The sequence below is a fragment of the Pteropus vampyrus genome, unplaced genomic scaffold (assembly GCF_000151845.1).
Source record: "Pteropus vampyrus isolate Shadow unplaced genomic scaffold, Pvam_2.0 Scaffold320, whole genome shotgun sequence".
Taxonomy (NCBI): domain Eukaryota; kingdom Metazoa; phylum Chordata; class Mammalia; order Chiroptera; family Pteropodidae; genus Pteropus; species Pteropus vampyrus.
Window position 1 is genome coordinate 626,468 of NW_011889101.1, and position 10,696 is coordinate 637,163.

A 10,696-nucleotide genomic window follows, 5' to 3' on the forward strand; every position below is an offset into this window, starting at 1 on the left:
TGGCCGCTCTGGGCTTTGCGACTCCATGGACGTGGCCCCGCCTGCTCTGCCTCACTTCCAGACGGGCACGACGGGGGCGGCACAGCCTCGCTCACGGGCCAAGCTTCAGAGACTGTGTTAGACCAGCCCTCAGTGTGACCATGGCTAGGTCACTCCCTGCCCCTTCGAGGCCTCGGTGTCCTTTTCTGAGTCACATGGGGACAGGCCAGGGTAGACGAGAGCTCCCGTCTCAAAGAGAAAGTGATCATTCCATCGGGTACTGGTTCCTGGAGGACCTGGTGTCCTACAGCCGTGAGAGCCAGAGGAGGGGCCCCGGAGTGGGCAGGGGACACGGGGCCGGGACACCTACCCCGCCGCCTGGGACGGCTGCTCCAGCTCCTGCGGCAGCTGCAGAAGGTCTGGGTGGCTCTTCTGTGCCTCCTGCAACGGCACACGTCCAGTGAGCCCTGGGCCCTGGGGACGACAAGCCCACCCCTCGGAGAGGCCTTGGCACTTGGGACGTCCACACCGTTCCCTTGGGCCTGGACGGGAGCTGGAGGACGAGGTGGGGGGATGAGGGGCTTGAATGGGGGCCTCCCGGGAGGGGCTGCAGGCAGAGTGGGGTGTGGACGCCAGCCTGGACAGCCGGGAGCAGCGCAGGGAGGCGCCTGCAGGCCGCCCGGCCCCCGGCCCACCTCCAGCACATGGTGCAGTAGTGTCACACGGCTCTGCTGCGACTTGGTCTCCGTGAGCTTCAGCAGCGTGCTGATCTTGAAGCCATCGGCGTCCCCCGTGTGGCTGCCCTGCGAAGGACGGGAGTGAGTCTCCCTGACTCCCGGGGGATGGGGCTGAGAGCAGCCGGGGCACAGCCACTTACGTAGTTGAGGAAGTTCCCAATTCTCAGGATTAGCTGGCAGAAAATGGGCAGCTGGTGGCTGGTGAGCAGGCCTGTGGGAGGGATGGGCGGGCGGCTGGAACCCCACGGCCGACGAGCTCCCGGGCTCCGGAAGCAGGTCATCTCTCACTGAACCTCACAACCCGGGGGTAGATGACCACAGCCCCATTCTGTGGATGAGGAGCTGAGCAGAACCTTCCAGAACCTATAGCCACCCTGGTTCTCAGCTAACCATCCCAGGGAGGGTGGCCCTCCTGGCTCCATGGCTGGGATAGAAGTGGACGCCTGCTGTGTGTGTCCCCAGCAGAAGTGAGCTGCACCTGGGTGGCCGGGCCCGTCCACACTGCTGCCCCGCGGCTGCAGTAAGGCCCCCAGACTCGCTCAGAGATGGTGATGTGTGTGCTCTAGTCCACTAGGTGTGTGTATGTGCAGTGTGTGTGTGTGTGCGTGTCTGTGCACGCACAAATGTGTGTACATGTTCATGCATACATGTGAACACGTGTGTGCATGCACACACCTTGCGTGGCTACACATGTATACATCTGTGTGCACATGTGTGTGTGTGGTCTGTGTATGGTGTGTGTGTGTGGTCTGTGTATGGTGTGGGGTGGGTGGTCTGTGAGGTGCGGAAGGTCAGCGCCCACAGGCGTTCCCAGCTGTCGCAATGCTGGTGGCACCGGGGCGGGTAGGCGCCCCCCGTGGCGGTCCCCAGGACTTCCGGGCCCCACTCACTGTTGCAGGCGGTGAGCACCAGCTGGGCCTTGGGCCGCACCATGTCCAGCACGACGGCCGTGCCCTCACACAGCTGCATGCACTCGACCCGGAGCTGGTAGCTGGGGAGGCGGAGCAGGCGGTCAGGGCGGGGCTGCAGCGCGGGGGCGGAGCCTGAGGGTCCACTCCGCAGAGCTGGGGTCCCACACCTGCCCCTGCTCAGCATGTGCATTCCCGGACGGGCCCCAGGGGACTGGGGCAGGGCCCAGGAAAGGTCATTTCAGACCGGCACCCAGGTGCCTGGACGCCCATTGGCCTCCCTGTGGGGCACCCTTCCCACTTAGAGGAGGCGGGAGTCTGGGCGGGGGTCTCCCGGGAAGGCTTGGGGAGGTCTCCACTGACCCCTCCATGCTGCTGGCTTGGAGGCAGACCCCAGCCCCACAGATGCCCTCGAGAGGCCCCATGGCTGAGGGTGCACGAGGGAGATGGGCAGCAGCCTCGGGCGCCTGGGGCCTGGTCTGCACAGCCCTGCTCTCTCTGCACACGGTCCCCGCCCCCTCCCCGGGGCAGGCAGGTGGGAGCTCACCAGGGAATGCCCAGCAGGAGGAGGTAGAATTGGTCGGCACTGGCCAGTTTGGCCTGATCCCTCCGTGAATGAACGCAGGTTTTCGATCTGTGGGGAGGAGCCCCACACGTGGGATTCCAGCTTCCGCCCCCACCAGGAAGCCCCCCCAGACTGCCTGCTGGCTTTGCCTGCCCATGCCCAGACCCCTTCCCTGCCCCTCCCGCTGGGAGCCCCCAGCAGGGCTCACGTCCGTCCTCCCTGCTGACCTCGTGCTTCTCAGGGAGCAGCTTGAGGAGCTGCTTGAGCACCTCCACATCGAACTTGGTGGTGTCCCCTGAGCGGATCATAGCAGCCACCTCCTCGTTGGAGCTGGAGGGAGCGAGAGAACAGGTAGCGGGGGAGCGGGCAGTGGGAGAGGGATCCTGCCGGCCAGGCCGGGCAGCCCTCGGCCCGCGACACCTCTGCTGGCCACACCGGGGGCTCCTCGCATGCCCATGAGGTTGGGGGCACAGAGAAGGTGAACCGTTTGCCCGGTCACATAGCAATGAGGCTAGGGCTAAGAACCCACTCCTCATCGACCAGAGCACCCTCCGCCTCCCATGCTGGGGGGCTGCTCAGGACACAGGCAGGCGGCTCAGCAGCACCCAGTGGGTCTGCAGCAGGAGCTGGTGCCTGACACCTGTCAGGAAGGACAGGGCTGGGGGCACGGCCAGGTCCTTACTCCCACTTGGCCACCACTTGTCTGTGGCTTGGTGGGGTGGGAGGGGGTCCCAGCTGCTCCCTGGGTCTGCTTCGCCAGGGAGTCTGGCCTAGGGTTGCCAAGGCCCCCAGCCCGGGGAGTGTGCGGTTATCATCACTCCACCCACCGTCTCTGGCCCCAGGGACGGGAAGTGCACTTCCTAGGGGCGGCCTGCAGAGAGCACTGCGGAGCCCGGGATGGGCGGCGGGAGGGACTGCGGGGCGGGGGCGGGGGCGGGACCGTCCTCGAGAGGCCCGCCCTCCCCGCGCTCACCACTTAAACTGCTTCAGAAAGATGTTGAGGTTCAGGCTCTTCTTGGAGTCCAGGAACGTGATCTGGAAAACACGCAGCCGGGGGTCTGGCACCTGGAGGAGGCACGGAGCCCCACCCCCGTCGGAGCCCCCAGCCCCGGCCCAGGCCCCACCTCCCTGGGCTCCTTCCTGGCGGGGGCAGCTGCGGGCTCCTTGGGCTTGGCCACGGGGAAGGAGAAGAGCCGCTCGATGCTGGAGAAGTCGGGCTCCACCACCTCGGGGCCCAGGCCGCTCAGCGACGCCCACATGGAGCTGCGCTCTGCAGGTGAGGGCGTCAGGCTCATGCCTGCCCCGGGGACCGAGGGGCAGGTGGCCTGGCAGAGGAAGCCCTTCGGCTGCTGGCAAGCAGTGTGGACCCGCATGGATCACACGAGGTCCAGGCTGGCAGCGACCTTGGCCGTGATCTCTGAGCACAGCTCCCCACACCCACCTCCAAACTCCCAGGGCTGCAAGCACCCAGCCAGGGGCCCGGGCAGTGCAGGAGTTGGGGCGTCAGAGACGCACATCAGCCTGTGGGGTGTTGGTGAGGGGAGAGGGTCCTCACAGGTGACCTCTGACCTGTTTCTGCCCCCTGCCCCCACCCGAGTCCACACAGGGGAATAGCCTAGAGCAGGGACCCGGCTGCCCCGGCCCACGCCCTGGGAGGCCAGGCATGAGCACACACACACCAGGTCCCGCCTGCCATTCTCCCCAGCAGGGTCCACCCCCCACCCCCAGAGGGAAGCCACCTGTGAGGACCCAGGGTCCTTACCTTGTGCCACGTTGGACGGCAGCTTCTGCCAGTTCAGCTTCTTCATGCGCACCGCAGGGGGCTTCACCCGCCGGTGGCAGGGGACCCAGGCGGAGCCCAGGCTGTGGTCCACCTGGGCCACAATGACCTCCTCCATACTACCCACTGTGGGGGCACCAGAGGTGCCTGGTGGGGGTGGTGGTGGAGGGGGACCCCAGCCCATGATGGGTGGTGGGGGTGGGGGTGGGCACCCCATGCCCGGGAGCGGTGGAGGTAGGGGTGGTAAGGTCCCACTAGGGCCTGGCAGTGGGGGTGGGGGTGGAGGTGGGGGGAAGGAGGCCCCAGGGCCTGGCAGTGGGGGTGGGGGTGGAGGTGGGGGGAAGGAGGCCCCAGGGCCTGGCAGTGGGGGTGGTGGAGGGGGCAGTGGGGCGAAGGAGGCCCCTAGGCCTGGCAGAGGGGGTGGAGGTGGGGGGAAGGAGGCCCCAGGGCCTGGCAGGGGAGGGGGCAGGGGTGGGGGTGGGGGAGGGGGCCCGGCAGTGGAGCAGGGCAGGGGCGGTGCCAGCAGGGGTGGGGTGGGTGCCCGCAGTTCTAGGGCCCTTGGCTCTGGAGCCACTTCGGGGCTCCCACTCTGTTTGTTGACAGCGTGCAGGCTGGTGAGGGTCACTGCTGGCTGCTGGGCCTTCACACCCGCCTCTGGGGTGCCAGAGTTTTGGGGGGAGCTGCCCCTCCGCCTCTGGCCCAGGTTGGCCTGGACAGCCTTGTGGACCTTGTCCGGGGAGCTTGGGTGGGGCCGCCCCTTGACCACCGCAAGCCGCTGGACCATCTCCTCCAGGGTGCATTCCTGGGCTGTGGAGTGGGAGGTAGGGGTCAGGGGTGGGCACAGCCCCCAGGTGTCAGCCCACCAGGCTGGGTCAGGGCTGCTCACCGTCACTGGCCAAGAGCACGGCCCGGTTCACCAGGCTCTCCAGGGCTTCCCAGAGGAGCTGGCTGGAGCGCAGGGTGGGCTCCAGGTGTAGGAGGCCCTGTAGCATGGACAGCAGCTGTGCGGACGCCGGCGAGCAGCTCACCTGGGGGTGCAGGTGAGGAGTCCGGTCAGCGGCCACCCCCTCCCCGGGGCAGGCTGACTGCTGGCCTCCGTTTGCCAGAAGCATCCAGCCTGTGGCCACCCCGTGCTTCTCAGGGTCCCTGGCGATAAGCCCGCGTCAGGGTTCCCGGAGCGCCACATTGGTGACACCTGGGCCCGATCGCCCTGGGCTGGGGGCTGCCCTGTGCATTGTTCCTGCTGTTGGCTGCTCTCTCGAAGCCAGTGGCACTCCTGCCCCATTGTGACAACCTGAATGTCTGCAGATGTTTTTGGATGGCCCCTGGGGACACTCGGCGTGGGCTGCAAGTCGCTGGGCTCAATGAATGATGGAGGTCCCAGCCAGGGAGGCCTGAGCCAAACCAGAACTCAGCCCCCTGCCTCCCACGGGTTCCGAAGTCCCCTCAGTTCCCTTGATGGTGGCCGGCCTGCTGGGGCCCAGGACAGCAGAGCCATCTCTGGGCAGCCCGGCCCTTGGAAGCCTGTCCTGCTGGCTTCTGTGACCACCCAGACCAGCCCTGGGCTGCCCGCTGTAGCTCTTCCTCTTGTCAGCCCCTGGTCCCTTGCTGCTCCCTGGGTGCGGCTCCAGATCTGGCCCCACTGCCCAGCCAAAGGCGTGTGACCAGGGCGGGAGGGTGCCCGCCCAGCCCACCTTGTGGAACAGGGAGTGACCAGGGCAGGAGGGTGCCCGCCCAGCCCACCTTGTGGAACAGGGAGGCAAAGACCTCCTGGTGGCTGTTCATGTCCACGCCTCCGCAGAGCTGCAGCAGTTCCTCCTGGTCCTCGGCCTTGGCCTCCTCGAAGGCCTCGAGCTGGATCAGCAGGTCGGCGTCCTCCAGGTTCCTGTGACCAGAGGCCAGGGCAGCTGAGCCTGCAGCTCCCCCCAGCCTTCCCCGCTCCGGGCAGACGCACAGACAACCCTGAGCAGGGCCTGCGCCAGCATGTGGTCCCCATAGCCAGGGGGCGGCCGGGGGCCGTGGGGGCTGGCCTCTCTAGTCAGGGGTGGACGCTCACAGGTCCGGGCCGCCGCGTCCTCCGGGCTGCCCAGGGGTCAGCAAGCGGCTCCACGCCCCTTGGGAAGGGAGAGATGCGGCCCAAAGAGGAAGTGCTGGAGGCAGCACAGGAAGGGGAGAAGGCCCCCAGACCACACCTGGGGGGTCCACTGTGGGGGCAGGGCTTTTGACCTAAGCAGCGGGAGCTTGGGTGTTCATTGGGCCCAGGACCTGCCAGTCATCTCAGCCTGGCCAATGAGCTACACCCTCAGTGGTATGGGGGCGGAGCCTCTCAGCACCCAGTAGACCTTTGCCTGAGGCCAGTTTAGCAGCAGCCACACCAGCTTCACCTCTTCCTCCTGGGGTGCTGCCACCCTGGAGAGCGGTCCTGATGAGGCCCCGGACGGGGGTCCTCGGCTATGTGGGTTCCCGGGTACCCAGTTAAATTTAAATTTCAGATAAAACGGTGACTGATTTTAGCATAAGTATGTCCCGTGCCGTATCAAGGCTATACTGATCTGTAGCCCATCCATGGCCTGACTTGACTAGATGCCCTGTATTGCCTCCGGCAGCCCTAGTTTCTGGGGACAGGTGCCAAGCCCGTGGCTGGGGAACTCCCACAGAATAGCCTGTCCCGCAGGGCTAGGGGTGGCAGGCTGGCTTCTTGCTGGGCCCCAGAGGCTCCTCCCTGACTTTCTGGAGGTGCTGCTTGGGACCTGAGGGGGTCAGGGCTGGCTCCGGGGAGCAGAGAGTGGGGACTCACCGCAGCCGCGTCAGGATGTCCAGCAGCTGCAGCCCTGGGGAGGGACAGGGGTCAGTGAGCCTTTCAGGCTGCTCCAGCCAACCTCCCAGCCCCAGGGAGTCTTGTGGCTTCTGTGTCTTCACTGTCCCCACTCCCACCACCCAGAGCGCTCAGCCCACAGGGCAGGAGGAAACTGCCATGCCCACCAGGGACATGAGGCTCTGAGGGAGACATCTTGCTGGACAGGCAGAGCTGTCTGTTAAGTGGTCACTGCCACGCCTGGCAGGGCTGGGACTGGGGGTCAGGCACCCTGCCTCGCACCGAGAGCCCTCCAGCCCTCCGAAGGCCCCGGTCCACTGAAGGGAGCAGGTGGGGGCAGGCGGCATCCCGGGCCGTGACAGAGCTTTCCTCTGGGGCCCTGGCGGGGACCGGGGCTCACGGCCTCTCGGGGGTGGAGTGGGGTGGGGATCAGGGCAGGCTGGGCTGGCAGAGGGGCCGTTACCAATGAACTCGCTGCGCAGCTGGGTGCGGGCACGGAGGTCCTCGGGGCCCAGGATGATGGCATTGACCGTGCTGAGCAGGGTGACGACGTAGGGCACGTTGCTGCTGTCAGAGAGCTCGTTCACGATGACGCTGAAGCGGTACTGCTGGCTGCACACCGTCTAGGGGTGGTCAGGGGTCAGCCTGCATCCCAGGCCCCGCCCAGGCCCCAGCCACGTGGTCACTCACCTTGTAATGGTCCAGGGCGTCCAGGGCCAGGGCATGGCCCTCGGGAGAGTAGATGCACAGGGCGGCCAGCAGCTCGAACACCTGCTTCTTGACCATCACGTTCGAGGTGTCCAGAGCTGTCACGGGCCGGGGGCGTCTCAGCGGGGCCCACGCCCCCAGGCCGTGCCGCCCCCTCAGCCCTTCCCCCACCCGTGCCTTCCTCCTGCCCCAACTTCCACACTATGCCTGTGGACACAGGGGTGCTGTGCACCCACCCGCCGCCCGGACCATAGGGGCAGACCTCATGCCGAGAGGCTCAGGGGCAGGGCAGCCCTGGTCACCCGGGTTCTGCCCTGGCTGCGTCTGGGCCTGTGGGCACACCTCCCTGGCCCGAGTCCGTGTCATCCCCAAACTCAGTACCAACTGCCTCCCACCTCAGCCCCTGAACTGAGAAAGTTCTTGGGTGTCCCTTGGCTGGCCCTGCTGAGAGCAAGTCACAGAGGTCTCTACAGAAGCACGGCGAGGCCGGACCGGGTCATACGGGAACGAGGCAGCCTCTGTCTCGCTCACCTATGCAGCACCTGCCCCCATGCATTGGCCCACCTGTCACTGCTCACCCCTGGAGCCCCAAGCATGAGGAACTTGGTCGCTGCCGGGAAGCAGCACAGCCTGGCGGGCAAGGGACACAGTGACCACTGTCTACCAGGGACCACAGGACTCACTGTGGGTGCTGCCTAAGGAGACTTTCTGGAGGAGGTGACAGTGAGCTGGAACTTAAAGGGTGAGTGGGACTTTGCAGCCACACAAAGCAGACCAGCCTGAGGTGGAGGTGGAGACCGGGGACCCCCAGATGGCAGGAGCAGGGGACAGGGCAGGGGTGGGCAGGGGATGCTGGACGGTGCCGTCAGCAGGTGCCTGCCAGACCTGAAGGGCTGCTGCCCGGCCAACGCCAAGGGCTCGGAGTCCCCTGGAGTGTGTTTTCGACTCGGGTGACTCCAGCTGCCACAGTGTGGAGGGGGGGCCTGGAGGCCGGACACCAGGGTGGGGGCGGGGCCTGAACCAGCACAGGGCTGGGCGGAAAATCCGGGCAAAGCCACAGAACAGAGGGGCGACGAGGTGCAGCTGGTGGAGGAGCCATGGCTCCAAGGTGACCTGGGGGTCTCAGACGTGGGGCGAATGGGAAACTGGCTCTTCCTCCAGGAAGCCCTCCCTGCCTGCCCAGCCCGCCCCGCGGCTCACCCAGGGAGAGCTGGCGCACGTAGGCCTGGTTGCTGAGGATGTACTCGAGGCCCTGCTGGGAGTTCATGACGGCGCGCACGCAGCTGATGCAGGTGAGCTGCAGCAGGGCGTCGGCGATGCGGGCCACGCCGCGGCCGGACAGGCGGGCCAGCGCCTCGAGCAGCAGGTCCAGGCCGCTCTGCTCCAGGAACTGCACCATCCAGCTGCCGTCACTGCCCTCCAGCCGCTTGCGCAGGCCGGAGTAGTTGACCACAGACGGCATCTGCAGCAGCCGGATGCACAGCTCGGGGTCGGCGCTCTCCAGGTTGGCCTCCGTGGGGTCCGCGTCCTGCGGCCCCAGCTTCTCCTTCAGTGCTGCCCACTTGCGCTGCGCGCCCTCCTTCACCGACATCCTGCCGAACTGTGGGGCCGGAGGGGGCGGAGGTCAGCCCGCAGCCCGGCCGGGAGCGGCCGGCGGAGGCGGCACCCTCTGCCTCGGCGTCTCCACCTGCCGGGCTGAGCACGGCGGTTCCCCACGGCGCCCGGGCCTCTGACGCCCAGGCCAGGCGCGCCACGCACCCACCCCTGGCCGAACTGCCGCAGCAGCGAGGAGCCAGCAGCACCACCCTGCTGTAGGGACGAGGACCCAGCCAGTGGTGACTTGTGACAAACGGCGTCTGGGGCTCCCTTCCTGCGCCCCGAGGTGCTTCCCCTGCCCCATGGACGGGGCCAGAGGAGCACGGTGGGTGATGCATGGCAACTCTGTCCCTGGATACTCCAGGTGTGGCCGGGGAGGGGCTGACTCGAAGGTCAGGTGCAGCATCCACCCAATTCCAGGCAGGACAGGGCCCCATGAGGCAACGGCCCTGCCAGTCCCTGGCTCTGTGGCCTGAGCTTGTCAACCTGTGTGCAGGTGGAGGACCAGGTGTCCCCCAGGTCCTCGGTGTGTGGAGATCTATCGGATTCTGCTGCAGCAGGTGTGACCCCGGCCCAGAACGTCCCCCCAGCACAGCAGCAGGACAGGTGGGCTGTGTCTGTCATCGCCACACCCACCACGCTCCATCCCTGGGGCTCATGGCCATGACGCCATCCGCAACCACAGCCCCTGGGGACTGGCCCCAGAGGTCAGGGCGGCCCGGGCTCTCTGGCAACCATGTATGGCTTGGCTCTTATATTTAGCGCCCGAGAAGAGCAGCGTGGAGCCGCTGGGAGGGAGCTGAGGGGCAGGGCATGCGACTCCACTGTGCCCCGCGCCAGGGCCCGGCCCCGCCCGCCCCTGCCCCCGCCCCCGGCCTCCCACCACCTGAGGCAGGCACCGTATAGCTCTATTCTATAGAAGAAACGGGGGCGGCGCCCAGAGCAGCCAAGTCACATGCTCACATCCCCAGAGCGGGAAGCAGTAGAGCTAAGGGAGACTGGACCCCAGAGAGGGGCCTGGAGCCCACAAAATGCTGGACGGCCAGCTCGGCTGCACACCGAGGGTAGCCAGACCTGGTAACTCAAAGGGGGGAACCCAGGGCCCAGCAGAGGTCACACAGGGGACAGAGGCTGAGTGGGCACAAGAGCCCAGTGCATGTGCCCTCCTGGGGGCCCCGCTGCCTCCTGACTCGGTGAGGGGCCCCGGCCTGCTGGGAACAGAGAGAACGTCCAGGGCCACCTGGCATCTCAGCAGCCCCTCCGCCCTTTGCAGCGGGTCCACTGCAGGAGGCCAGCCTCTCGTCCTCCCACCAGGCCAGCGGGGCCCCTGGGGTCCTCCCCAGAGGCAGCCTGGTTGTGGGGGGAGACAGGGCTCTGACCTGCGAATGTGCCCAGCTCTGGCCCTTGTCAGCAGACCTTGGCCGAGTCCCTATCCTGTCTGACCCTGTGTCCTCACCTGTGCTTCCAGAATCGGCCTGCTGGGAGCCTCCCGAGAGGCAGCGGGCATGGATGTCCCCTGCAGCCGGCAAGGGGAACGTTGGGCTGTTCATCGGCCCTCCTCCGGGGCCCGCAGCCTCGACCTTGTGCTGGACCCCACCCGTGACTCCA

The 10,696-nt window shown here is 67.0% G+C and overlaps 2 protein-coding genes across 4 annotated transcripts in view; both read right to left on the bottom strand.

The window, feature by feature from the left end:
* Positions 1–700: 700 nt before the first annotated feature.
* Positions 701–4,194, bottom strand: LOC105303900 (inverted formin-2-like). Its single transcript, XM_023521871.1, has 8 exons — positions 3,952–4,194; positions 3,314–3,459; positions 3,163–3,224; positions 2,417–2,519; positions 2,172–2,258; positions 1,607–1,707; positions 857–927; positions 701–782 (listed from the first exon to the last, which is right to left on the bottom strand). The coding sequence occupies exons 1-6, from the start codon at positions 4,184–4,186 to the stop codon at positions 1,672–1,674; spliced, it is 669 nt and encodes a 222-aa protein (XP_023377639.1). The 5' UTR covers positions 4,187–4,194; the 3' UTR covers positions 701–782; positions 857–927; positions 1,607–1,671.
* A 285-nt stretch (positions 4,195–4,479) lies between these two features.
* The window catches only part of LOC105303887 (inverted formin-2-like), a 15,450-nt gene continuing 9,233 nt past the window's right edge, over positions 4,480–10,696 (bottom strand). Inside the window, exons 3-8 of one of the 3 annotated variants that reach the window (XM_011377730.2) lie at positions 8,693–9,092; positions 7,475–7,590; positions 7,248–7,407; positions 6,767–6,800; positions 5,713–5,854; positions 4,480–4,776 (exon numbers count right to left, since the gene is read on the bottom strand). In XM_011377730.2, the coding sequence (XP_011376032.1) occupies positions 4,612–4,776; positions 5,713–5,854; positions 6,767–6,800; positions 7,248–7,407; positions 7,475–7,590; positions 8,693–9,083 (1,008 nt within the window). In that variant the 5' untranslated portion in view covers positions 9,084–9,092 and the 3' untranslated portion in view covers positions 4,480–4,611. Of the gene's footprint in view, positions 4,777–5,042; positions 5,664–5,712; positions 5,855–6,762; positions 6,801–7,247; positions 7,408–7,474; positions 7,591–8,692; positions 9,093–10,696 lie in introns of those variants that run through there. The other 2 variants (XM_023521870.1, XM_011377732.2) reach the window with 2 other exon arrangements.

Excerpts from the sequence above, each read along its gene's own strand:
- LOC105303900 (XM_023521871.1), bottom strand. The coding sequence starts at position 4,186 with ATGGGGTGCCCACCCCCACCCCCACCACCCATCATGGGCTGGGGTCCC. Across the intron at positions 3,460-3,951 it reads GCCGTCCAACGTGGCACAAG|AGCGCAGCTCCATGTGGGCG; the intron begins GTAAGGACCCTG and ends CCTCACCTGCAG. Across the intron at positions 1,708-2,171 it reads CTCCTGCTGGGCATTCCCTG|CTACCAGCTCCGGGTCGAGT; the intron begins GTGAGCTCCCAC and ends CCGCCTCCCCAG.